This window comes from Vidua chalybeata, chromosome 20 (assembly GCF_026979565.1).
Source record: "Vidua chalybeata isolate OUT-0048 chromosome 20, bVidCha1 merged haplotype, whole genome shotgun sequence".
Lineage (NCBI taxonomy): Eukaryota > Metazoa > Chordata > Aves > Passeriformes > Viduidae > Vidua > Vidua chalybeata.
The window spans coordinates 991,719-1,017,646 of record NC_071549.1 but is presented as its reverse complement, the minus strand read 5'-3'; the positions used below and the strand labels follow the sequence as shown (position 1 = coordinate 1,017,646).

Below are 25,928 nucleotides of genomic sequence, written 5' to 3'. Positions count from 1 at the left end.
CCAGTGTCCAACCTGGCCTTGGGCACTGCCAGGGATCCAGGGGCAGCCACAGCTGCTCTGGGCACCCTGTGCCAGGGCCTTACAGGGGAGAATTCCCTCCCAATATCCCATCCATCCATCCATCCATCCATCCATCCATCCATCCATCCATCCATCCATCCATCCCTGCCCTCTGGCAGTTAAAACCATTCCCTTTGTCCATGCAAAGCTCAAGGATGGTTTTTTATTGTATCTAAAACTTTCCATGAACCGCAGGGAAACCTCCAGGGGGGTTTTGGGTGAACCCCAGAGGGGCAGCCCAAGCTCTGGCTGAAGGCCCTGATGGAGCAGGTGGGGAGCACACCTGAAACACAGGAGAGCTGCATTCCCTGGGGGGCTCAGGAACTGCCCCCCTGGAGGAGCTGGCTCAGGGAACACGAGGCAGGAGGGTCGATGTGCCCAGGCTGGGAGGGACGGTGACAATACGATGGGTTTGTGCCTTTATTTACCATGCCAGATGCCCCAGCTCTCCAGCCACCGCCCGAGCCATCAGCTGGGAGCACCTGTCCCAGGAGGGAGGCGTTTCCCAGTGCCAGAGCAGGACTGGAGACAATCCGGCCGAGTTAATCACTGAGTGCTTGGGCTCAGAAATGCAGTGGCTTAAGAGAAAATCTCACTGTATTTTTTTAAATGAAAGCCTTTCTGCAATAGATTCAACCCAGAAAAACCCTGCTCAGTCTGTGGATTGCAGTGCAGGTATGAGCCAAATACATGGTGAAAAGGAGATAAACACCGTGTCCTCCTGCATGGCCACAGGAGACAAATTCCCCATTTAGAAAGCCAATAAAAACGTATTTCTTTTAGAACAACTGCTTTCACGGCACATTGTTTCTCTGAGAAAAAGATGTTAGTGACTTTGAACTCCTCCAATGCCATCCAGAACATATTTTTTTCCCCCAAAGTGTTTTGAAAGTAGCAAAAATTACAAAAAAATTAATGACTGTTAACAGCTGAAACAGATGGTCTGCTGTGAGTCCCCACAGCCTCATGCAACTGTGAGTCAAGCCATTTTTCAAAATGGTGAAGAAAGAAAAGTAATAATAAAAAAAATCAATTTCCAAGACTACCAGGCTTTCAAAATTCCACTCGGACTTCCCAGGCGGAGGCAGCAGGAAAGGAAGGGCTGGCTCGGTTGGGACCCAGCCTTGGCTCCAGCCCAGCGTCCTTTTGCCCTGCCGGGAGATGCTCAGGGCTTGTCCGCGCTCGGCAGCGCCTGGGCCGGGGTTGTGCTCCGGGGTCAGAGCCAGGGATCCTCCCCGCCGCGACATTCCCCGCACCCGCCGTGTCCCCACGCCCACCCCGCGAGCAGGAGCGTCCCTCCCTCCCTCCCTGCCAGCGCCGGAAAGGGCCCGGAGAGGAGAAAAGCACTTGCCACGAGGGGAACTCTGGTTGCCTGCTCCGCTGCGGCGGCTCCTCCTTCTCGTCGGGAGACTCATCCCCGCGGCCACCTTCATGCTTGGGCTGCCCCTCTGCCGGCTCCTGGATCAGCCCCATCAGGCAGACGAGTCGGCGGGGCCCGGCCGCTGGGCGAGCTCATCATGGGGCTAGGCGAGCCCGGAGTGCGACTCTGCGGGCGAGGAGCGACACAAACTTCAGCGCACGCACGGCGAGGCTTTATCATTTATTTAAACCCCCGCTCTCAATAATTCATGCCGGGGAGCGGGACGCCAGCGGCAGGAGCGCCGGCACCGAGCGGCCACATCTGGCACAGATGTTCGGTTCCCTATAAAAGCGGGGCTTGCGGGGAATGCGCAGCGCCATGGGAACGCTGCGCTGCGGGACACGGCCCCGCTCCTCCGGGGCACCAGCCGCGGCTCGTGTGCTGCCAAGGCAGAGCTGGCACGGAGCAGAAAGGACAGGGCTGGCTGCAGCTGCAGCCCGGGGCTGGGGGAGCTCACACCCGCAGCTTCCACGGGCGTTCCTTGGAAGCGCTGGCCACATGCTGGAAAGGTTCCTCCACACATCCACGTGGGCTTCCATGAGCCCCCCGGCCAGGAGCCTGCTGCCATCGGGGCCAGCCCGGAGCGCCTCGCTCGGGGTCCCTGCAGCGGCCCCAGTTCTGTGCCAGGAGGTGGCACCGGGCAGGGCTGACCCCAGCCCGTGCTCCCGGGATGCGCCGGGACAAGAGGAGCGCCTTTCATTGCCAGGTGCCACCCCCAGGGTGTCCCCTCAGCGAGTGTCACCTCTCCAGTCGTCACACACAAACCCTCCAAGCCCGACCAACCCCTCTGTGCCGTGTCACCGAGCTCCTGCCGTCCCCACAGGGCCCTGGGGCCACTCCCAGCCCACGGCCACAGCTCCCCTTCCCCTCCCACGGCCCAGCGTGGCCGTGCCAGGGCTCCTCGTGGGCACAGCTCTCCTTCCCCTGTGCGGCCAGGACGGGCCAGCGTGGCCATGGCAGGGCCCCCTGTGGCTCGGACCTGGCTGGGCCCGTCCCCATTCCTTTAGGGACATCACCCGTGAGGCAGGGAGCAATGCTCACAGGCGCGTGGTGTGCTTCAGAGACTGTCCCGTGCAGGGCCAGGAGCTGCACTTCACGATCCTTGCGGATCCTCCCCACTCAGGATATTCCATGAATCTCTGATCCTTCAGCCAGGCTCTCACTGTGCTCTGACAGACTATTTATTTATTGCTGGCCCCGGTGCCCCCAGGTGCCCCACACATGCCCCTCGTTATCCTTCCTGACACCGGCTCCGGGCCAGCCGCGGTCCTGCCGGGCCCCGGGCCGCGCCCCGGCTGTCCCCTCCCTGCTGTCCCCTCCCTGCTGTCCCCTGCCCATCTGTCACTCGCCAGCTGGCCTCGCTCTCCCGTTTTGTGGAAGGTGAATTGAAAGCAATAATTTCTTTGCCTGCAATTGCACAACACCTCAAGCACCTGAGCTTTGACCCAGCCCTCCAAGATGTATTATTATTATTATTATTATTATTATTATTATTATTATTATTACTACCAGCACTGTTATCCCAGGCCTCTGAGAGCATCTTCTTGATACAGTCCTTATGTTTGGGGCTACCTCTTTTATCTCTGTGATTTGCAATGTCTCCTCTGATATCTTAGCTCCACTCTTTGGGTAATACAAACTTGGAGATGACTTTCAGTGCAAATTTTCTTCCCGAGAAGAAATTTTCTTCTTGCTCCTCTTCCTAAATGTGAACCTTGCACTTTACCCTGCCAGCCAACCACTTAATGCCAGTAAGAAATGGACTTTCATTTTCCCTAGATAATGGCTGATCTTGCAGATTGGATAATGAAATAAGTAATGCCATTAGCAGCCCATTAATCAGTGGTGAGCAGTGAATAACACCGAGTGCACAGCTCTCAACTGCTCCTGAAGGACAGAGGAAGGGGAACTGGGCAGAAATGGGGAAATGGGCAGAAATGGGGAAACCACCCAAAATCCAGTCCCCTGCTCCCCACGTTTCTTTTTTACTGCCGAGTGGCTAACAATCAACCCTTTGCCTGGGGGATCCAGCCTTGTGACAGCCTGTCCAGGCGAGCTATCTGTGCTCAGGAGATTCCCTGCACATCCTAAATCCTGCTGAATTCCACACTTAGCAGGAAGTCACTTCCTTCATTTCTGTCCCTGCCTGGTGCAGGATGTGAAAAAAGAGGGAGGAATCCAGGAGGGCCCTTCCCTGCAGCGTCATTAACAGTGGCGGTGGCAGAACATGGCCATGGCCACAGCCGCAGCAGGACCTGTTCCCATCCTCAGGACCTGTTCCCATCCTCAGGACCTGTCCCCATCCTCAGGACCTGTCCCCATGCACAGGACCTGTCCCCATCCTCAGGACCCGTCCCGGTCCCTGGCTGTGCCTAAGTTGTGTTCCCGAGGGTTCCCAGTGCTGGAACAGGGGCTTGCTGCTGTCCTGCCAGCAGGTGAGAAACAGGAGATGCTGGAGCAGATCAGAAATTAAATCTGAGCAGAGTCACCCTGGGAGGGAGCAGCTCCTCCTGGAGTGTGGCTGTCCCGTGCCTCTGGTTTCCGTCTCGCTGTGTTTTCTCCACCCACAGAGAATGTGGCACCTCTGGGCCCGGGTCTCCAATCCCTGCCCAGACACGGCTCTCCCAAGGCCCTGCTCAGCTGCTCTGTGCAGCTGCTGACAGCTCCCCTTCATCTTCCAATTCCAGGATCACTGAGCTTGGAAAAGATCTCCTGGATGAAGTCCCAGCTGTGCCCCATCCCCACCTTGTCCCCAGCCCAGAGTGCTGAGTGCCACCTCCAGCCCTTCCTCGGGCACCTCCAGGGATGGGCACTCCAAACCTCCCTGGGCAGCCTCTGCCAGTGCCTGACCAACCTTTCCATGGGGAAATTCCTGCTGGTGTCCACCCTGAGCCTCCCCTGGCCCAGCCTGAGGCCGTTCCCTCTCCTCCTGTCCCTGTTCCCTGGCAGCAGAGCCCGACCCCCCTGGCTGTCCCCTCCTGTCAGGAGCTGTGCAGAGCCACAAGGTCCCCCCTGAGCCTCCTTTTCTCCAGGCTGAGCCCCTTTCCAGCTGCCTCAGCTGCTCCTGGGGCTCCAGCCCCTCCCCAGCTCCATTCCCTTCCCTGGACATGCTCCAGCCCCTCAGGGTCTTCCTTGGAGCAGCCCAGAACAGGACACAGGACTGGAGGTGCCTCATCCTCGAGGTGTGGCCTCAATATTTATGCCAAGTGCCCCGGCAGGGATTTTAGGAAGAGCTCCACCGTGGGTAAACACCGTCCTGAACTGCTAAGGACCTTTCCCCAGGAGTGCTCATTCTGGGAGAGGGGAAGATCAGGAACAACAACCCTTAAAATATAAATTATCAAAGAGAAGACTGAATGAGACCCTTTTTAACCCCCTCCCCAAGACACCTCCTCTGTCCTCACTCCAGCTTATCTCACAGCACCTCGGTGGCCGCTGTGTCCCTGAAAGGGTTAATTGGGAAGGCATTTTCCGCCCAGCCCCCTCGCTGGCCCGGCACTGCGAGCTCCTGGCCCTGGGTTCCTCTCCTCCTTCTCGCTCTCTGCCAATGGAAGGAACCAGTGTCGGTGGTGACTCACGGAGCCGCGCTCATCCCAGCACATCCCGCCACGGCACTCGGGTGACACTTGTCACCAAAATGTGCTGCTGGGGAGAGGCAGGAGGAGCACAAACACGGGCACGGAGCAAAGGTGGGGCTTGTCCAAACCGGGGGTGACACCGCTTTCTTTTCTCTGAGAATCAGTTCTGCTCAGAGGCAGAGAAACCCAGCTCCAAGTGAAAAGAAAGGTCCTCACATCACTTCTTCCATCAGGCTGACACCTCTTCATCTCAGGGAATTTAACATCTGTTACATAATTCAGGGAACATGTGGTTATTTTCCAGGCTTATTAATAGCCCAAACCCCACAGCTTAAATGGAAATGAGCAGCTGCTCCAGACTTCACCTCTGGAGAAGGGGCTGGGAGCAGGTACTGGGCAGGGCTGGCTGGGGCTCAGGGCTCCCTCACGCCACAGCTTGGACTGATGCTGAGACAGCTGCATTCCCACATTCCCCCAGTGCCTCTTTCCTTTCACATCTCATTTTTCTTTCCAGGAAAGGCAGAGGATGGTGGAGAGGGTCACAGATATGACAGAGGGTTGGGGAAGTGCAGAGAGGAGGGGAGGGAGACAGTGGATCATTGCACCCTTCGTCCCAAAACACTTCCATTAGCAGGTCACCCAGTCACTTCCAAGATGTCCAACAGGGCTTGCAGGCACTTCCATGGTGGGATTTAATCCTGAATGCCTGAGCTGCCCTCTCACTCGAGGAACAGGCTGAGGGAAGGCCCTTGGCACTTGGGCAGAATTTGGGAAGGTCGCCTGTGGCTCTGTTCCTGTGGGGTGGAAGGGCAGTTCCACGAGCACTCCTCTCCACCCCAGAATGGTGCCTTGGATGCTCCCTGGTGTTTCCAGGTGGGATTTGGGCTGGGCAATAGCTAAAGGTGAGGCTGTAGCTGGGACACACAGGCGTGGACAAGATATTTTTGAGACACACAAGCACAGCTCACATCAAGCAAAGGAGAGGCAAAGCCCCCCAGCCACCTCCAGCCCATGCAGGGATGCATTAATGGATCATACAAATGATCTCCTCACTCTCTGATGGTCTCTGCAGAACACGAAGTTCATCTTGACTCAGTCCCAAATCCCTCTGTGGCTTTAATCCAGCACAGAAAACCCAAACCTGACAAACGATGGGGGCTGGGGAGAACCTCCTCATTTCCTGGCAGTCGATAAAAGCCCGGAAAATCTGCCCAGAAGGGGTGAGGCCACCGGAGCCCAGCGGTGCCTGCAGGGAGGAGGAGGAGGTGGCCCTGGGCAGCTCTGAGCCACTCGGGGTGCAGCCACTTGACGGGGAGGAGGGCACCCGTGCCCGAGGGTCAGGTAGGGACTGGGCACAGCAGAGAGCAGGGCTGGAGCTTCAGTGCTCAGAGCTCAGGAGCTGCTCCAGCTCCAGCCCAGGAAATGCCCGAACATCGCTAGGGCAGAGCAGAGCTCACACATCTCATCCCACAGGGAAAAACAGGCAGGAAATTGGGGTTTCTCCACGTTCAGTGAGGATCGGTGATTGACACAGGGCAAAGCCCCCAAAGACACGCTGGGAGCTGGGAGGTGACTCCAGTGCAGGGAAAAGCCTTGGCTCAAGCCCTTCCTTCCAAAGGAGCAGGGAGCTGCCTCCAGGCACCCCATCCCAGCTTCTGCCCCCCTGCTGCACCAAAGCTGAGCCTTGGGACTGCAAATTGCAATTTCCGCGTGGTCAAGAACCACGGGACGCAGACTGTGCCTGGGAGACCTGGGAAGGGGAGCATGGACAGAGCCTGGAGTTGGGCTGGGATTGGGGTTTATCCAGGAATCTCCAGACCCTGCTGCCTTGGTTGTTCCCAGCCCAGGGCTGGGCTCAGCTCTCCACTCTTCCCACTGGAGAGCTTCCCATGCAAACTAAAATGATCTGGTAAACAAAAAAAAATATGTGAACAATTCCTCTAAATCTGAAATCACCAAATCCAATCTGCTTCTGCTGCTCCCAAACTCCTTCCTGACCCAAACCAGGATGGACCATTTTGGCAGAGGAAAGGAGGTGTCAACTTCTGCAGAATTTGACTCAAATCTTTGTTTTTTCCCTCCCTGTAGCCACCTTTTTCATCCCCACCCAGCTGAAAGTTCACACATTTTTACTTTTACAAGCATATTTTCCCTGTTCACCAAGCCATGCTTATCTGACTTCCTGGATCTGTAACAATAATTTCTTATTCTTTCTCCTGTACCTGGGCTGATCCTCTTAGCTTTGCTGGAAGGATTTGGACAAAAATACTATTTTTGACATCCTGGGATTCTTTCACAGAAACTTTCATTCCAGCTGCTATTTTTTGCCTTTATATCCTGTTCCCAAAATCTGCAGGGTGGCAGTTCTGGGGTCAATTTGACTTAAACAATTCAGTTTATTAGCACAAAAACAGAGCCACAGAATATTAGGGAAGGAGTGTGCTGACTACCTAAAAGCTCTTGGAAATTTAGAAATCATCCAATTATGTCTGTTACCCAACAAGAGCTTCACACACTGCTTATAGTCTTCAGAAAAAGCAACTGGCAACGTCAGAAAAATTATAAATTGACAATTCCGAGTGATCGACCTCTTGTTCCTATTGTGCATTTGCCATGGAATGAAAGAAAAACAGGAAAGAGTCTTGCCAAGGTATGGGAAAGAAAAAAACAACAACAAAAATGAACAAGACTTTGTTGGCCGAACTTGCAAAAATTATTCCTGCTCCCTTTCCCCCAACTTCCATCACATAATTGCTGTGTGCTGCAGCAAATTCCCTGGAAATGCTTCTGCTGTGAAGATGGAAGCACCAGTTTGTGCAGAGTGAGAGGCTCCTGGCCTCAAAGCCCCAGCCAGGAATGGAGCACGAGCAGAACCAAAGAGGAACAGGGTTTAGGTCCAAACCCGGCAGGCCTGGCTCTAAGCCAGGCTGCAGCAGGTGTTGGTGAGCATGGCCAGGCTGGATAGCAGGGAAATCAGTGTGGAATGGCAGAGCTGCTCTGGAATGGCAGAGCTGCCCTGGGGAATGGCAGAGCTGCTCTGGAATGGCAGAGCTGCCCTGGGGAAAGGCAGAGCTGCTCTGGAATGGCAGAGCTGCTCTGGGGAAAGGCAGAGCTGCTCTGGAATGGCAGAGCTGCCCTGGGGAATGGCAGAGCTGTTCTGACTCAGAGCTGCAGCCCCTGGGCCAGGGGAGGTGCATACCAGGCTTTGGGCTCTCAGAGATGCCCGGGCTGCAGCTGGGCTTCAGCAGCAGTGTGAGGGCACGGATGTGCTCAGCCAGCCAAGGAGGCCTCCTCCATCCCACCTCCACATCCTGCTCCTGGCTGCAGCATCAGCTCCTGGAAATTCCAGCAGGGAAGCCAAGCTCATCCCCAACCCACGCTCCTGCTCTTCATGGTGGCACTGAGCCAGCAGGAGAGATTCCAGGCTGCAATGTCAGCTAAGGAGGGCAGAGGGGGATCTGCTGCATGGTGGGAATGACCAAAGCAGTGCCCAAGGTGGTCCCAGAGCAGGGAGAGCTCTCCCCGAGGTTCCTGCAGGCTCTGAACTCCGTGAGCAGAGCTGAGTGCTGGTGACACTCTGGAAAAGGGAGAGATTCCACCCGAGCTCTACCCAAAAAGCTTGGCCAGGAGCAGATGAAAACAAAGCTGCAGTGGAGGTGCAGCCAGGAGACAGAGTGGGAACAAAGGTACCTGCAGGAGGCTGGGCTGAAATGGGCTCCCTGGGCAGGGTGTGGGTGAGACCCAGGTGAGGACGCTCAGGGCATCACAGAATCACAGAATGTCCTGTGCTGGAAGGGACCCCCAGGGATCATCCAGTCCAGCTCCTGGCCCTGCACAGACACCCCAACAATCCCAGCCTGGGCATCCCTGGAGCTCCTGGAGCTCTGGCAGCCTCGGGGCCGTGCCCATTCCCTGGGCAGCCTGGGCAGTGCCCAGCACCCTCTGGGAGAAGAGCCTTTCCTAATCTCCAGCCTGAGCCTGCCCTGGCACAGCTCCAGCTGTTCCTATCCCTGTCCCTGTCCCACAGAGCAGAGATCAGTGTCTGCCCCTCCTCTGCCCCTCATGAGGACGATGGAACCGTGATGAGTCTCCCCTCAGTCTCCTCCAGCTGAACATTCCAGTGCCCTCAGCTGCTCCTCTTCCTCTCAAGGCCATTCATTTTCTTCCTGGCCTCCTTTGGATGCTTCCTGTTGGATTCATGGCTTTCCTTAATGGATTCATGGCTTTCCTACATTGTGGTGCCCCAAACATCACATAGCATTCGAGATGAGGCTGGCCCAGCCCAGAGCAGAGCAGGACAATCCCTCCTGGGTGGCCCCAGGACAGGGTCACTGCCCCCAGGGCTCTGACAGCACCAAGGCTTGATCCCAGCCTTTGAAACAAGGGAAGCACTGGGATTCAGATGGTGAATACCTAAAACATTGTCACCTCTCCTGCCATCTCAGAGTGATCCTCTGAAAGTGGCCCTGTGCTACAGAACCTCATTTATGGAGTCTCTGAGGTTGGACAGAACTCCAAGCCCATCCGGTGTGACCAGTGCCCAAGGCCCACCTTGTCCCCAGCCCAGAGCACGAGTGCCAGGTGATTTCAGTGATCCAGGGCTGTTACAGCACAAAGCTCTTGGTGCTCCTGAGGAAATCAGGAACTCCTTTTCCTGGCTGAGGAAAGCAAGTGTAAGGATTTGTAAGAAAAAGGGACACAGTCTCTGCACCTCAGTGTGTGCTCTGTGCCATTGACTGAAGTCACTGCACTTGAATTTACATGTTTTTCTAAACCAGGACTGGGCTGGCAGCTCTTGAGATCTCTAAGATAACTTCTTCTTTGCTGCTGTTGTTCTTCAGCAGCACTTTGAGCTATTGCTTATCAAAAGGGGCCTCATTTTCCCAAATTAAATAAATACTCCATAAAGCATGGGACCCATAAATTAGTCCAATGTGCTTTCAAGCATTCTGGGGTTTTGGTAAACAAAATCTATTCTGTATTTAAACTCTGAAGCTTTACCTCGTGCAATATCAATGTGCAAAAGTTTTAATTTGATTATACATCTTATGAACGGTGCTTTTGTGTGTCCTCCCCCTTTCTCTCCTGTTGAACTTATTTATTTTGAAATAAAAGCCAATCATGGCTCATACAGCACTGCAATTTTCATGAGAATTCTTCTGCAAGCTGCTAGCAAGACATATTTCAGGCTGACCCTGACAACCATTCTCATTTTCCTTCAAACATTTCAATTATTACTTAATTTAGGCCTGCTCGAATAGTCCTGCCACCTCTCATTTGACCACTGTCACAGCAATGCAGGAGTGACTTCAAAATGAAAAGGGGTTTGAAATTGCCATCAATGGGCGAGTGGTGATGGTTAATTATTACTTCACTCAATATTGGTGGGGCCAAAATTCAAATCTGGGGTCAGCCCTGGGCCCCTGAGGACAATGCAGACCCTGAGGGGTTGGAGCGTTTCCAGGGCAGGGAATGGAGCTGGAAAGGGGCTGGAGCCCCAGGAGCAGCTGAGGCAGCTGGAAAGGAGCTCAGCCTGGAGAAAAGGAGGCTCAGGGGGGACCTTGTGGCTCTGCACAGCTCCTGACAGGAGGGGACAGCCGGGGGGGTCGGGCTCTGCTGCCAGGGAACAGGGACAGGAGGAGAGGGAACGGCCTCAGGCTGGGCCAGGGGAGGCTCAGGGTGGATTTTAGGGAAATTCCTTCCTGGAAAGGTGGTCAAGCCCTGGCACAACTGCCCAGGGAGGAGGAGGAGGTGGCCCTGGGCAGCTCTGAGCCACTCGAGGTGCAGCCACTTGACGGGGAGGAGGGCACCCGTGCCCGAGGGTCAGGTAGGGACTGGGCACAGCAGAGAGCAGGGCTGGAGCTTCAGTGCTCAGAGCTCAGGAGCTGCTCCAGCTCCAGCCCAGGAAATGCCCGAACATCGCTAGGGCAGAGCAGAGCTCACACATCTCATCCCACAGGGAAAAACAGGCAGGAAATTGGGGTTTCTCCACGTTCAGTGAGGATCGGTGATTGACACAGGGCAAAGCCCCCAAAGACACGCTGGGAGCTGGGAGGTGACTCCAGTGCAGGGAAAAGCCTTGGCTCAAGCCCTTCCTTCCAAAGGAGCAGGGAGCTGCCTCCAGGCACCCCATCCCAGCTTCTGCCCCGCTGCTGGATCCCCTGCCCTGGGGGTTTAACCCACATGGGTATGTGGCACTTGGGGACATGGGGCAGCACTGGCCTTGGCAGAGCTGGGGAACGATAAAGTACTGTTGGATGGAAAAACATCAATTCTGGAAGCAGAAAACAAACTCTGGCTCTGAGATAGCCAGGAACAATCCAAGGTGTCAGAATTGTTCCTATAACTGCAAATATGAATGCACCATGTATTTATATATATGTAGACATACACATATATATATATATATATATATGTATGTGTGTGTATATATATATATATGTGTGTGTGTGTGTGTATATACACCTGACTATATATATATGTATTGTGGTAAATACATAAATTTTATATTAATTAGAAAAAGGTGTATATGTAGAAACACACACTATACCGATTGTTATATAATTAAAAAATTATATAACATTAAAAAATTGAGAAGCTGCTCGAATAGAAATAAAAAAGGAGAAGTTAAAGGATTAAAATAACTGCTTTAAACTCTCTATTGCAAACCTGGAATAATCACAGACTGATAAAACAACCAGAGGTAAAAGGAAAAAAGGTTGTGCAGCAACCCAGCAGAGCAGGGGAGTTAAAAGGCACTGCTCAAAGTGTATCCAGGGAGGAAAGAGATCCCTGGCTGTGACAAACTGCTCTGACAGGAGCAGTGGGGTCGGCCAAAAAGGGGTCTGAACAACAACTTGCAAAAGGTGACACCACAGCCTGGTCAGAAGCAGAAGGGGAAGGAATTCTGGCAGGGGGTTGTGGAGGATGGGTGAGCACCCAGCACAGCTCAGGAGAGGCTGAAAGGGCCTGGGAATTGTTTGCATTCCTTTTAATTCCAGAGGAGATGGGAAAAGGAGGCAGAAACAAAGATGAACAGTCAGTTTTCATAATGGAAACAACTTCCCACTGCAGCCCCAGAGAGCCCTGTAAAATAGACTCAGTGACGGGGAAATTACCTGGGGACTGGAGGTGTGTGAGTGCAGTGACAACTTTCCTTAATAGCACAGAGTCAAGCAGGATGAGCAAACCCTGAACTGGTGCAACAGCTGCACAAAAATCTTACAAAATCCAGCGTCTGAGGTCTAAAGAGCTGAATTTCAGAGCCAAATCCTGCTCAGGAGAAAAAGTCCCATGGTCTCCCCACCAAATGCTGAGCTCTGGACTCAGCCTTGCTGGCCAGGAAGGAGTCACTGGGGGGATGTGGAGGCTGCTTTTGGAAAGAGCCACAGGAAAATCCGACATGAGAGATTTCTGTCAGAGAAACAGAACAAATTGGAACTGTGCTGCTGCCTGGCTCTGCTGTGCACCTGCAGGATGAGCAAATCCCTGCTCGGAGCACTCGGGAAGGGAGATAACAGAACGAGGAAGAGTGAGAGGAGGGAAAGGAGCTTGGACAGAGGCAGAGAGTGAATTCTGCACAGAAACAGATTGACAAGTCAGGGCCCTTCAGCCTGGCAAAGAGATGCTTGAAAGGGATGCAGGAAACACTTATTTAAACCAGAGTTTTATCACATCCTCAAAATCACGGAGCAAAGGCAATAGAGAACAAACACTTGCTGTTTCTCACAGCACCAGACATAAGAGATACACAAGGAAATTATCAAGAAATGGTTTCAAAAAAAGAAAAAGGTAGAGGAAGTGTTTTTGCAAATCGTGCCCAATTATGTTGTTGAATTTTTCCTGGAAGACATCAAGTGCTCAAAAGATGAATAAAATAATGCATTGAAAGTGACAGACAGCCTTCAGCTCAGGAAGTTTTCAGCAGGGGTTGAGAAGAGCTGGGAAGTTGGAGGAGGAATGGGCTGCACTTGCCCTTCTTCAAGAGATGAGTTGAGAGGGGAATTTGTCCTCGCTAGAGAGAGAGTCCCAAGGATGCAGCTCCAATACCAATGCCCCGAGTCTCTGCAGCTTTTTTCCTACTGCCAGAAAAGCAAATATTTCCTCCTGGAGCTGCTGGACACTGAGAGCTGCAAGAAATGTTCCAGCAATTTTATGTGGATCACAGTTTGGACATAAAGTGTTTAACTAATGGTCAAGAAGAAGCCCAGTGAATCATCACTGGTGACCCTGTGCTTTGCACAGAACAGGTTCTCTTCATAATTCACTCTTAAACTCAGCTAATCTGTTCTTTCAAACCCTTTAGGGTGAATCTCAGGCATGGCATCACCAAAACCTAATAGCTTTAAGGGACCTTGATGAGCTTGCCTGGGGTAGTGGCCTGAGGGGTGGCAGGGAGGGAGGAGGGAAGGCACCTGGCAGACTGTTCATGTCAGTGTAACAGCAGACTGGTTTCTCCAGGTCCCAGAGGGAGTTCTGGGCTCTGCTGTCGGACCAGAGCCTGCTGTGCTGTACAAACACCCATGCAAAGGATGCTCTCCATCCCACTCTGCTCTGCAGCCCTGCCAGGGGCTGGAGCCCCGCACCAGGGGCTGCCAGGTCTGGACTCCCCCCACAGCTGCCTCTCTCACCCTGCCATTAATTTTTATAAACCGACCTCATTTTGGTGTTTTCTCTCCAGAGGCACACGAGAACACACGAACAGGGTGCCCACAGAGGACAGTCCTTAGGACAAGGCCATGGGGAACCTTGTGTTTCCTTACAAGCCCACTGCAAAGCTTCTCTGGAACCGCTGGGAAAGCCCAGGGAACCTCCCCAGCCTCCCCCTCCCCTTCCCTTCCTGCCCCTTCTGCCTGCAGCTGCCATGGTCACCCCTTCCCTGCCCTCAAGAGCTGGCCTGTCAGTCCAGAGCAATCCCCTCTGGCCTCTGGGGCTCCAGGCTCACAGAGCTGCTGAGCCAGAGCAGCAGCACAAGGATGCCCACAGGCCCAGTGCCCGTGGCTGGCACCGAGGTCCCCTCTGTGCCCCCAAGGCACTCCTGTCCCCCTGTCCATGGATGTACACGGACACAGCATCTCCACTCATCCAGCCTGCACCTCCAGACAAGCATCACAGGATTGCCAAGGCTTCTCACGGATCCCAGACTGGTTTGGGTTGGAGGAGCCTGTCTCAGTCCCCCCCTGCCCAGGCAGGGATGCCTTCACTGCCCCCAGCAGTGGCTTTGACACTTGGCTCCTGACCCTGGAGCCATCTGGGGGGCCCCGCTCGGATCCAGAGCCAGCTCTGCTGGCCTGTGCAGAGCACAGGGCTGAAACAGGGACCAGCAGGGCTCTCCAGGGTTTCCTGGAGCCTCTGGCTGCTCCCAGTCTCTCTGGAGCTGCAGTGGTTTTCTCAAGCATTAAATGAGACCCCAGGTAGAGCCCCCTTGCCTTTAGTGCCAGAACAGGAATAAGCCCTTTTCACCTCATCACCCACCCTTCCACATGGTTCAGCTCGGCTGGAAAGAGCAGGGACAGCATTTTCCACAGATCCATCTCCTTCCTGTATCCCAGAGAAAGCCCCTTTTACAGCTTCTGTTCCAGGAGGGAACAGGATATTTACCAAGTACCCCAAAGAGAGCACTATTGTTTCAGTCAGGTCACGGGACAAAACTGCACCTTCCATCCACAGAACAACCTCATGGAGAAAAGATACCATCCACTCTTCCAGCTTGTTTCTATGGATTATCCAAACTGCCTGGATCTCTTTTCCACTGAGTATTCATCAGGAACTTGGAACAGCTGTGGGCTCCATGGGGTGGGAGCAGTGGGACTCCTGCTGTGCCAGGGTGCAGCTGAATGGGATCCTGCCCCCTCAGGCTTTTCTCTGGTTTTTTTTTTTTTTTTTTTTTTTTTTTTTTTTTTTTTTTTTGGGGGGGGGGGGGTTGGGATTAATCCCACTGGTGTTATTTGCATTACAACAGCTCTGTGATCTGCACCTTTTGTTCCAGAAAATGGAATTTTGCATGTGAACTCATTGAGAGGAACTTACCAAAGCAACACAGCTCTGCATGGACTGTGGTGCCAGGGGACAGTGCCACCCAACAGAAGCTGCTTGGCACTGTCACAGCTCCACGTGACAGCAGTTAACACGTGTGACAGTCACATGTCATAACACCCTCCTGTCCGTCACCAGGACAGAGGAACTTTGCCCTTCCCAGGAGCCACCATTGACAGTGGATCCCTGCCCCTGCTGCCACTTTGCCAGAGGGTCAGGGAGGGATCCTGCCCGCCTGCCCAGCCCTGGGGGCACCTCTGGGGTGCTGAGTCCAGCCCTGGATCCTCAGCACAGCAGGGACAGGAGCTCCTGGAGCCAGGCCAGCTCAGGCTGTGAGGATGAGGAGGGCCTGGAGCATCTCTGTGCCCAGGAAAGGCTGAGGGAGCTGGGGCTGCTCAGCCTGGAGAGGAGCCCCAGCTGAGAGGGGCCCTCAGGCCTGGCTGTCCCTGTGTGCAGGGAGGGCAGAGCAGGGCCCAGGCTCTGCTCCGGGGCCCAGCAGTGGCACCAGAGCCATGGGCAGGGCCTGAGCCCAGGAACTGCCCCTGCCCAGGAGGCAGAACTGCTGCCCTGGGCAGTGCCCAGCCCTGAACAGGCTGCCCAGGGAGGGGCTGGAGTCTCCCTGGGCGGGGATACTCCAGAGCCCTGTGCACACAGTGCTGTGCCCTGTGCTCTGGGATGGCCCTGCCTGAGCAGGGAGGTGGCACCAGTGACCCTCGGGGCTCCCTTCCAGCCTGGCGTTCCAGGATTCTGTGACACTCTCCCACTGTCTCCTGCACAGCCCCAGGCCTGGAGCCAGCTGAGGTGTCAGGGGGGTTGCAGATCCTTACAAGCCACAAACATCCCTGGGGCAGCCAGGCCGGGTGACTCCTCCACAACAGCAGCAGCTCCTCGGCAGCTCCCTGTTCTTGAGAACCAGCAGCTTTCTTGTGCTTAACCCCTGGGAGACCTTCACTCTTCCCAAGTTAATCCCTTCCCAGCTCCGTAGGCTGCTTTGCCACCGTGGATTTATGAGGCAGCAAAAATAAAAGCACACTCTGAATAGGTTCCTGTTTCATCTGCAGCTCTGGGGGTGCCAGCCCCTTCCTCCCTTTGCTCCTGCAGTGGAGCCTCCAGGAGAAACCTTTCCAAAATCAGCAGGGGCCTCCCGCCAACTCCCAGTGAAGCATCAGCAGCTCCTGAGGGTTTATTAATCCCTTTTGAAACAGTGCCTGAGACTCCCAGAGTGCTTGGGCAGGTCTCAGACTGGAGTCCAGGCTTTGGCTGAAGCCAGGAGCGACCCAGAGTCAGTCAGTTCTGAGCACAAGAGGATTTAAAGGGTGAAACCTGCATTAAACTGGGCAACATCTGTACATGACTTTCTTGAAAATCTGCTCTCCAGGATCCCCAGGGCTCCCACCACGATTTAACTCTATTTAAAGACCAGCCTCCAGCAGACATGGATTTCTGGCAGTCTCTGGGTGACCATGGAACACAAGGTTTGCATTGTCTAGGCAGCCTCTCACCTCCTTCCATTCAACTGGGGGCTTAAAATAATGCCCTGGCAGTGGCTTCTGCTCAAAAGGCTAAAACATGACCCAAAGAAGGGGAAAAAAGGGATGAAAACATCAGACAAGAGCAGAGTGTGAGGTGGATGAACCTGAAATGCCACCCGAGCCCAGCCAAGCCACCCGGATGAGCACAACAGATGACCACGATCAGGATGATCCATCCCTGCAGGTCCATGTCTGGATCCTGCCATCCCCTGGCCATGGCTCTGCCACCCCCAGCCTGACACACTGTGCTGGTGTCTGTCCCTCAAGCATTTCCCTCAATAACCATGCAATTTCACTCATATGCTGCATTTTTACCATTTCAGACTGCTTTTAATTTATCAGATTAATTCCAACTGTAATACCCTGCCAGTGTTGGAGAATGGGCTTGACAAACATCCCTTGCTCTAAATAGAAGAATCTATTAGATTCTAGCAGCTCGAAGTAGTAAATTTAGGTTTTATCTCTGCCAGATCCATGTTGGTCCCTTCCTGCTCCAGACATCCTGCTGGGTTCCCTTTGTTTAAAGGTGACTGGCAAAGGGAAAGCAGAAACGAGAGTTCTGCCTTCTGTTCCTGGGCTTTTTCCACTCTACAGAGTCAAGGAGGTAGGAAAGGTTATTGCCAACAATAAAAAGAGAATTATTTTTCTACCTTTTCCTCAGAAATTCAGCTCTAGTTCGGAGCAGAAAAATCTCAGCTGGTTGGAGATGGACAGGCAGGGCAAGATGGAGCAAAAGACCCGGTGGGACCTTTAAACTCAGCCCTTTGTGCCCACCTGGGGAAGGTCCCTGGTGGTGCTATCACGAAGCCTGGGGAAGGAAAGGGTTCTGGGGCTGCTCAGAGCCTGTCCCACAGAGTCCAGCCTGTCCCTGGGGAATGCTGGCGCTCTGCTACACTTGCTCAGAGCCTGCTGCTCAATCAGGATTCAACTTCACCCTTCCCACCTGCATCAGCCTCAGTGGCCACCTCCAACATCAGCCCGGATGGGGAGGGATGAGCTTGGCACACCTCACCATTCCTGGGTGAAGAAAAGGGGGGAAATGCCAATGAAAATCCCCACAAAGAGGAGTTCAAACTCAATTATCTCCCTTTAGAAAAGAAACCCTGGTGCAGGTTACCTTTAACATGAGCGATAGATTCCAGTTGAGCAGTTCCCTGCCCGTGCCTGCCAGTCCTCCCAACGCCCAGGTTCAGGAGTGACTGAAACCCTGCACTCTGAGCTCAATTACAGAGCACAAAACAGCAGATCACACTAATTGTTGATCTCAAAAACATCCCCTCACCTCCCTTCCGAATCTCAGTGTTCCCAGAATGAAATGGAAAAGCCAAACCTGGGCACCCAGCCCTTCCCCTCGCAGTGCGCTGCTCCTCCCGTGCTCAGGCATCCAGTGGGACACAGCTCTGGGCTCGGGCAGCATAGGAGGCTCGGGAGGGAGGTGGGAGCTGCCACGGAAGCTCCATCCTCCCACTGGGATCAGCTCCCAGCTGCTCTCCCTGGATCCCAGGCTCTGCTGTGTCTCCAGGCTGCTCTTGGGAGCACTGGAGATACGAAGGGCTGGGCCCAGGAATGATCCGTCCGTGCCAGGACGCATTCCCTGAGAGTCAGCAAAACTTTTCAGCCCTTCAATTCATTCTATTATTTCTGCTGATGGCACTATAAATAATTACTCCCCACCCTCCGTGTGCTTGAGCTGCTTTGCTGAAAAAAGATGCACATTTTTTTCATCTTTCAACATGTTGCTTTTATTTTTTGGTGGTTTGCAAACCCTGCTCGGTGTTCTCCAGTTCTGCAGGGTGGAAGGAACAGGTTCCAGGGGCCTCACCCGAGAAGAGCTTGCCTGCAGCCCTGCTCAGACCATGGGAACAGGGCTTTTTAACTTTCAGGTGCTTTCAGGTTTCCTTGCCAGGTCATTTTCTTCCCTTGGAGCTGGGAACAATGGAGCCATTATCCCACCTCTCCGTCACAGCTCCTTCCTAATGTCGCCAAAGTCACAGATGGCTAAAGCACTACCAAGGGGTGAGAGCTGCTGAGGAAAGCAGGGAAAACCAATAATCCCAAAGCCCTGGGGTGCCCAGCATCCCTCTGCCTGCACTGCCCCGCATTCCATGAGTTCAGCACGGAGCCGTGCCGTGGATTTCCCTGTGTCCTGGCACCTCTGCTTTTCCTTTCAGGCTCTGTGCCCCCTCCTCTCCAAGTTTCACTCCTTCACTGTCCAAGGCAAAGTGTTTTGCTGCCCACAAACCACCTGATCCCTGCAGGTGCTGCTGCTCAGATGCTCATTCTCTGACCCACGGCTCTGCTCTCCCTGCTCACTTCCAAGTTCCCCGTCCCGTCTCTCCCTCGTTGATGGCAAACACCATTGGTGAGGAGAAAAACCCCCATTTTCCTGACCCAGCTGTGCAGCCTCATGGTCCTGTGGGCTTTGGGCCATGCTGAGCTCACAGGATTCCCTCCCCAAGCCCTCCACACTGGGAGGTGAAGGTGAGGCATAGTTTTTCCCAGTGGATTAAGAAAAGCGGTTTTTTTGTTGGTTTTTTTTTTTTTTTTTTTTTTTTTTTTTTTTTTTTTTTTTTGCTGTGCTAACGCCTCAACACACAGAACATAAACAGCTCCTCTCCTGATTTCCTGAGAGGTGGCCACCATCGAGCACATCTCAAGGAGATTAGTGGCTGCTTTTCCAATCCTATTTCAAGCCTCGAGGAGGCTGCTATTTGTCAAAAGTGTTATTAACCTCCAATAGGCACCAGGATAAATGTTTGCTGGCACAGCCTCTCTCCTGCATGGATCGCGGAGGGAGAGAGGCTCCCAAGGACCCAGCCTCACCTGGGACCCGGCTGCAAAGACTCAAACAGGCTCTCATCACAGTCAGGGCACCTTAAGGATGCACCCACCTGAAACGGGGATGAAGGAATGACAATCCATAATTGAAGGAAAAAGCCACGTTGCGTGGAAAAATAAACAGAGAATCACTCTGTTAAGGAGGAGAGGGGGAGAGGAAAATCACTGGCTGAGTGGGGCAGTTCACAGTTAAATGTTCTCTGGGCACAGGGCTCCTGCTGAAGGGCGATTTATCAGCCCAGCTAAGGCTGGGGTGGGTGACAGTGCTGGGGAGAGGAGACTCCGGCGTGCAAACAACGCTGTCGTTCCCAATAACCCGGGATTCGCTCCGCGAGGCTCTCCAGAACTGCTCTGCATTGCGAGTGCAATGCGCATGGAAGGATGTGGCAAAACTCCCCTAACCTGGGAGAGACGGGGGGACGAGAGGAGCCGAGCGGCGGCAGCGCGGCGGGGACCAACTTCTGCCGTGATTTATGGGCCAGGCATCCCAACTTATCTTCTGCTGAACGGCAGCTCCGGGATTTAAGCAGCGAGGGGGAAAAAGCCACAACTCTGGGTCATGCACTCAATGATTTAAAAGGGAAGGAAAGGAGAGGGAAGGGAGCGGAGGTGGCAGGACAGGCAGCCCCGGGCCCCAGGTGCGCGGTGGGAGGGCTCCTCCTGCCACCGGCCCCGCGTGAGCCACAGCCACGCGTGAGACTTTCTCCCCGGCAAAGGAAAACACATGGGAAAAGCAGGGGGATGCTCCCAGCTGCCAGCCGGGAGCGGGGAGAAGCCGTGCCCGCAGCCCCGTCCCCCCGCGCGTACCTCCAGCCGCCGGTGCCCGGTGAGCCGCGGTGCCCGTCCATGCCGTGCCGGAGACAGAGCTGAGGTGTCCTGGGGAAGCGCGGGCGGCTGCCGCGACTTGGGAATACAGAATATGGTACAAGCTTTAATTAAAAGAGTCTGAAGGCTCTCTCCTGCTCGCTCGTCCTTTTTTTGCAGTACCGGATCGGATTTAAAGGGCTAGAACCCCAATTTGGCACTGCTGCTGCCCCCGGAGCGCCGCGCTGCCGCCCGGGCCTGCCAGCGCCAGCATCCTCCTGCCGCCCGTCGGGGGCATCCTGGCAGCCCGCGGGGCCGGATCCGGCAGCACCGGGAGCCGCGCTGGCAGCAGCAGCAAGCTGGAAACCAAGGCTCCCTCCAGCAGGCACGGTGCGTGGTGAGAGGGGATCCCACAGGCAGCAGGGTGGGCGAGGGCAGCCCGAAGCAAAGTTTGTGTTCTACCAGTGCTCCAGAGAAGTGGGAGGAGGAGAATCGTGTCCCTCTGTCCTGGTGATGCCACCACCCTGTGACAGTGCCAAAGGCGTTGCCCTCCCCACGCCAGCCCTGGGTGGAGTGGGGTTGTTGGGAAGGGCTGCGTCACCCAGGGTGGTGGGGAAGGGCTGCGTCACCCCAGCCCATCTCTGCAAGATGGGGTCCTCAGCCTCCTGCCTGCATCCTGTGAGCAGGGAAGCAATTCCATTTGGATTTGGAGGCCACTTGCTGGTGCCAAGGCAGTGGGGAGACAGCCTGGCACTGGCGGCGTACGAGTGACGCTGGTCCCTCCTTCAGCTCCAGGCCCCTCTCCAGATCCAGTCCCTCTCCAGACCTCAATGAAAACACTCATCTGCAACAGGCTGGGCTCTCAGTGGCCCTCGGGCTGCTCAGCAGGGCGGGGATGGCCAGGACACGGTGCCAGCCTTCCATCCAGCTTTCCCAAAAAAAGGAAAGAGGGGATGAAGAGCAGGGTTTCCATGGAGCCCTCCTTGGTCCAGATTCTGAGCTCGAATGGGGAAAACCAATGGAAACAAGGAGCACATCTTTCTTCTTCTTCTTTATCTCCTTTTGCCTGGTTTGACCCCAAAATTCCACCCTCCCTTCCCGAGGCTGGCTCGGAACATCCCGCTCTGGATGTCCGACCGGCGCGTGCCGTGCTCTCCGGGCTGACCCGTGTGTTCTGGCTTCCTCTTGCCTCATTAATTCCACCCAGGGGCGGGTGCCAAGAGGGAAAGCTGGTTCTAATTCCATGCTGCAACCCAGCTCCAAGCTGCTGGGAAAATTAGCAGGTTATTAATGAATGAGAAGATTCCCACCATGGAGGGAGGAAGGATGGGGAGGGAGGGGAAGAAGCATCATTGGGCCTGGTTGGGAAAAACGCATTGGAGTCAGAGACTCTGTCCCTCAATCCAAGGCTTTGAGCTGCCTTCAGTGCCCGGGAAGTCGCTCACAGCCCTGGGGCTGCCAGACGGATCCGCAGAGCAAAATCCAAGGGTTCTGCTTGGCCGAAGCCAAGACGGCTCCGTCTCCCAGGCACAGCCCGCGGACTTCCATCTGCCTCTGGGGACAGAGGGGAGGCGGCTTTGGAGCCTCCTTCTCCATCAGCCCCAGGTGATGTTGACCCGGGGCTGTGATGTTTCTGGAGCACCACCATCTGCCAGGTTCCTGCTGGGGGCTGGAGGGTGTCACCCCAAACACATCTCTTTGAACCCCTCATAAACTGTGGGAACAGCACAGTCTTCCTTCAGAATCAATCTGACACCAAGTGTCGGTACTGATTCCCTGGGTTCAGGCACCAGCTGAAAATTCCTGGGAAAGGCATCGCCTGGCAGAGCCTGGTGGGAAAGTGCTTCTCTAAATACTGAGGGGCAGCAGGCAGGGGTGAGATTCCAGCAAAATCAGGGTGTCCTCAGAGGCTCCAGCCTGAGCTGCTCGTGTGTCTCTCCAAGGCATGTGGTTGTTGTTCCTTTAATTATTAATCCTTGCATTGACGTAATCAAATGTGCCCAAGCCTTTAACGAATGCCTCAATGTAAAAAATGAAGAATAAATTTCTTTCCCTCCCTGAAAACTTGTTTCAATCCCATGACCAATTTTATTGCCGTTCTGCTCTAATTTTAAATATAACAAGAAACATTAAGGTTTTCAATTAAAAGATCCCTTCCTTCAGATATTGGAACATAGCCTGAAGTGCAGACCACGTGTGATATTTTTCACTGGGATGGTGTGGGCTAAATCTGATTCCCAGATCAAACACAGTCAGGCTCAGGCTTGCAGTTGGCCAGGCTGGAGAGTCTGAGCTGTTCCACTTTGGGAAGAGCCTCAGCCTTGTTTGTGTTTTTAGCTGACTCCTTGTGTTTCTGAAATGAACCTTGCCTTTATTCCTTCTCTTTTGTCTGCGTGGGAGTCTGTGGTGAGGGGCAAATGAACTTCATGGACTCATGGAATTTTTGGCTTTTGACTGATACATTTGGTTTTTCCCTTTTCTTTAAAATGAGCTGATCCATGGCCACAACAGAGGAGATGTTCCTTGTGCAGTGAGCTCAAACCCCTCATCTGCCACAATTTCAGTGTTGGCTTCATTGGACACCATTCATGTGAAGTTTGGGTCATGGAAGGTTTTTTCATGTGTTCTTTTCCACAGACCCAAATCTTGCACTTGTTCTCCACCCTAAATCTTGCAGGTGGCCCCATCTGGGCCTGTCTCCTCAGGCAGGTCTCTGGGAGGGTTTGCAGCTGGGCAGATGTTCAGCCCCAGCAGCAGTCGGTGTTTGCAGGAGCGAGGTGCCAGCTGGGCTTGCTGGGGTCAGCATCGCTCCCTCAGCCTTGCAGGAGCTCATTTCACTCCTGGTAGATTTTGGTTTCCTAATGGAAGTGGCACCACTGATTTTACTGTCCCTGAGCCTGCTCAAGCACTGTTTCTCATGGAAACATCAGGTTTGTGCAGATGAGGTGGAAAGACAGAGACTTCCAAAAAGCACCAAGGAAAGGCGCTTCAGGTGAGAGGAGCCAGAGCAGTCTGGATCAGCCCCTGGCTCCACCTGCCTTGCCCAGAGCCCCCAGACTCTGCTGGTCCTGCAGGAGGCACCTCTTGTTCACAGCAGCTCAGCCACTCTTCCCCAGGCCCGGGCTTTGGTGCCCTTGGAGGGGTGGGAAGGGCCCCGGGCCAGGGACATCACCCCCAAGCCAGGCAGTGGGGTGGCACAAGCTCATCCCTCAGGGGCAGAGCTGGGCAGGATTGTGTCCAAACACCACATCATGTTCCTGCTCCATTCCTTTTCCAATTCAGTGAGGCTGCTTGGAAAGCCAGGAATGGCTGAGCTCACAGGAGAGCTGTATTTTCCACTCTTGAGCCAAAGAATGTTAACTTTGTCTTTCCTGAACCCAAGAATGCTAACTTCTGCCATTCCCAAGCCCAGGAGTGTTAACTTTGCCATTCCTTGCCCCAGGAATGTTAACTTTATCATTCCTTGCCCCAGGAGTGTTAACTTTGCCATTCCTTGCCCCAGGAATGTTAACTTTACCATTCCTTGCCCCAGGAGTGTTAACTTTGCCATTCCCGAGCCCAGGAGTGTTAACTTTTGCCGCTCCTGCAGGTTTTGATGTGCCAGGACGCGTCTTGTCTCACTCCATCAGGTTTTTTGGAGGCCACACCACCTCACTTGCTTTGCTTTTGGGGTTAGGAGAGCCCCTTGCTGCCTCCCTCATTCTGAGTTCCCGCAGCACAGAGCAGGGGTTTCACTGCTCAGCCCTGCTGGCTGGAGCCCTCCCTCTAAAGGGAATTCCAAATGGGAATAAAGGAAATCCTGATTCCCAGAGGGTTTCTGTGAGAACCCTGCTGTGCTGCATAGAGCAGGATGCCGGGGATCTGCTCTGGGCAGACAATGGCCTCTCCAAGTGCAAAATGGTGTCAGGCCACGAAACTGCCAGCTGAATTCGCAATGAATCACCCCAATTACAGCCCTTTAATAAAGATAAAAAGCAGAGAGAATAGAACCCGCTGCAAACCTATGGGCAGGGGGTTGGTCTCCTGAATCCAAAGGCAAAGCTTCGAAACCCACCTTGGCTTGTACATGGGGATTGTTTTGGAGAACTTCAAAAGGAATTTGGAAACAAACAAAAAACTGGTTACACAGAGGGGACCTGATAATCACAAATTATTATTTTTTCCCCAAATTTGTGACTTCAGCTGCATTCCTGCTGCATGGATGTGGCTTTTCCCCTTCAAAGGCTTCTGCCTTCCTTGATGCTGCCCAGCCCAGGACAGGCTTCAGCCTGATCTTGACCCTGCTCAATGCCAGGTTGTCCTCTAAGGAGAGACCCCTTCAAAAGCTGAAAATCTGGCAAAAATAAAAAAACCCAGCTTCACCTGTGTTTGAAAGGCAGAAATCAGCATCAAATTAATCTCTGCCAGGTCTGCTGTAAGGGGATATGATGATGGCAAATAAAAAGCATTATCTGGGTTCCAGATATGGAAAAAAAGGGGATTTTTTGTTTCCATAGTTGGTGGGTGATATTTTGTGCAAGACACGCTGAGAGCCAGGGCTGAGCAGGACCTTGGGGGACTTTCCATGGACAAATGATGGGAATCCCCACTTCTACTGGCAAGCAGCTTGGAAGGAAAATGTGAAGGAGAAAAATCGTCCTGTTTCAGGACATAAATCAGCCTCTAAATGACAGTGGGAACAGAAGAGCCCTTATTGATGGGATGGGTTAGGTTCTCCAAATGTAAAAGAATTAAGGACCTGTGAGCTGACAGCTTTAACAGCTGATGCTCCTCCCTGGCTGCTCCCAGCTGCAGCCTCAGGAAAAGCCAAGGTCACGGAGCCAGAGCCCCAATCCCTGAACTGTCCATCCTGCTCCCTCCTGCACACACTGCCCAACTCAGACTCCATTTCATCCTGGAGCAGAGACCCAAGGATCTGCTCTTCTGACAGCTTTCAGGACAAGTGGTTGAATAAGCCCAGAGCAAAGTCTGTGAGAGGAAGAGACAAATTCAGCTCTGCCATGTGCAGAGAAAACATCACTGCCCAGCCCAAATGTGGGGCTTCAGTCCCTAAAATCACAGATGCAGTGAGGCTGGGAAAAGCCACAGCCAGGTGGATTTCAAACCCTTCTGGGCATGGGGACTCACCCCTGCCCTCGGCAGCTGTGCCAGGGCTGGACAATCCTTTCCCCAGGGAAAGTTTTCCTGCCAGGCTGGTGGAGGCTGAGGGAAGGAGCTGAGAGTGCTGGATGGAGATTTGAAGGCCATACCTCCATAGAAAGCAGGTCCTGTTGGCTCTGCTGCCCACAGAGTTGTTTGACTGTTTTTTCTTGCCTTCAACTGAGTCAGACACAGCTGGAAAATTCCAGATTGCCTCAAATCAGGAAAACCTTCAGCTAAACCCCCCAAGGTTTTGTCCCTGCAGTCCGCTCCCCAAGGTTTTGTCCCTGCAGTCCGCTCTGCTCCTGACATGCCCTCCCTGCCCCACACCTGCAGGCCCAAACCATCCATGATTCTGTGATTCCATAACACCCTGAGGGTTTTGATCACATTCCAGCCCCTCCGTGCTTCCCTCTGTTTTGATTATGGGTGGATTTTGGATCGCTGGGGCAGTGGCAGAGGCTGCTGTGCCCTCGGGCTCCTTTCTGCCCCACGAGTCCTCCCTGGCAGCGCTCGCAGAGC

The 25,928-nt window shown here is 54.0% G+C and overlaps 1 protein-coding gene across 1 annotated transcript in view; it reads right to left on the bottom strand.

The window, feature by feature from the left end:
* CALN1 (calneuron 1) overlaps nt 1–20,464 on the bottom strand; it is a 150,204-nt gene extending 129,740 nt beyond the window's left edge. The window contains exons 1-2 of the mRNA XM_053961194.1: nt 20,271–20,464; nt 1,408–1,606 (exon numbers count right to left, since the gene is read on the bottom strand). Coding sequence (XP_053817169.1) covers nt 1,408–1,533 — 126 coding nt within the window. The 5' untranslated portion in view covers nt 1,534–1,606; nt 20,271–20,464. The remainder of the gene's footprint in view (nt 1–1,407; nt 1,607–20,270) is intronic.
* Between the last annotated feature and the right edge of the window lie 5,464 nt (nt 20,465–25,928).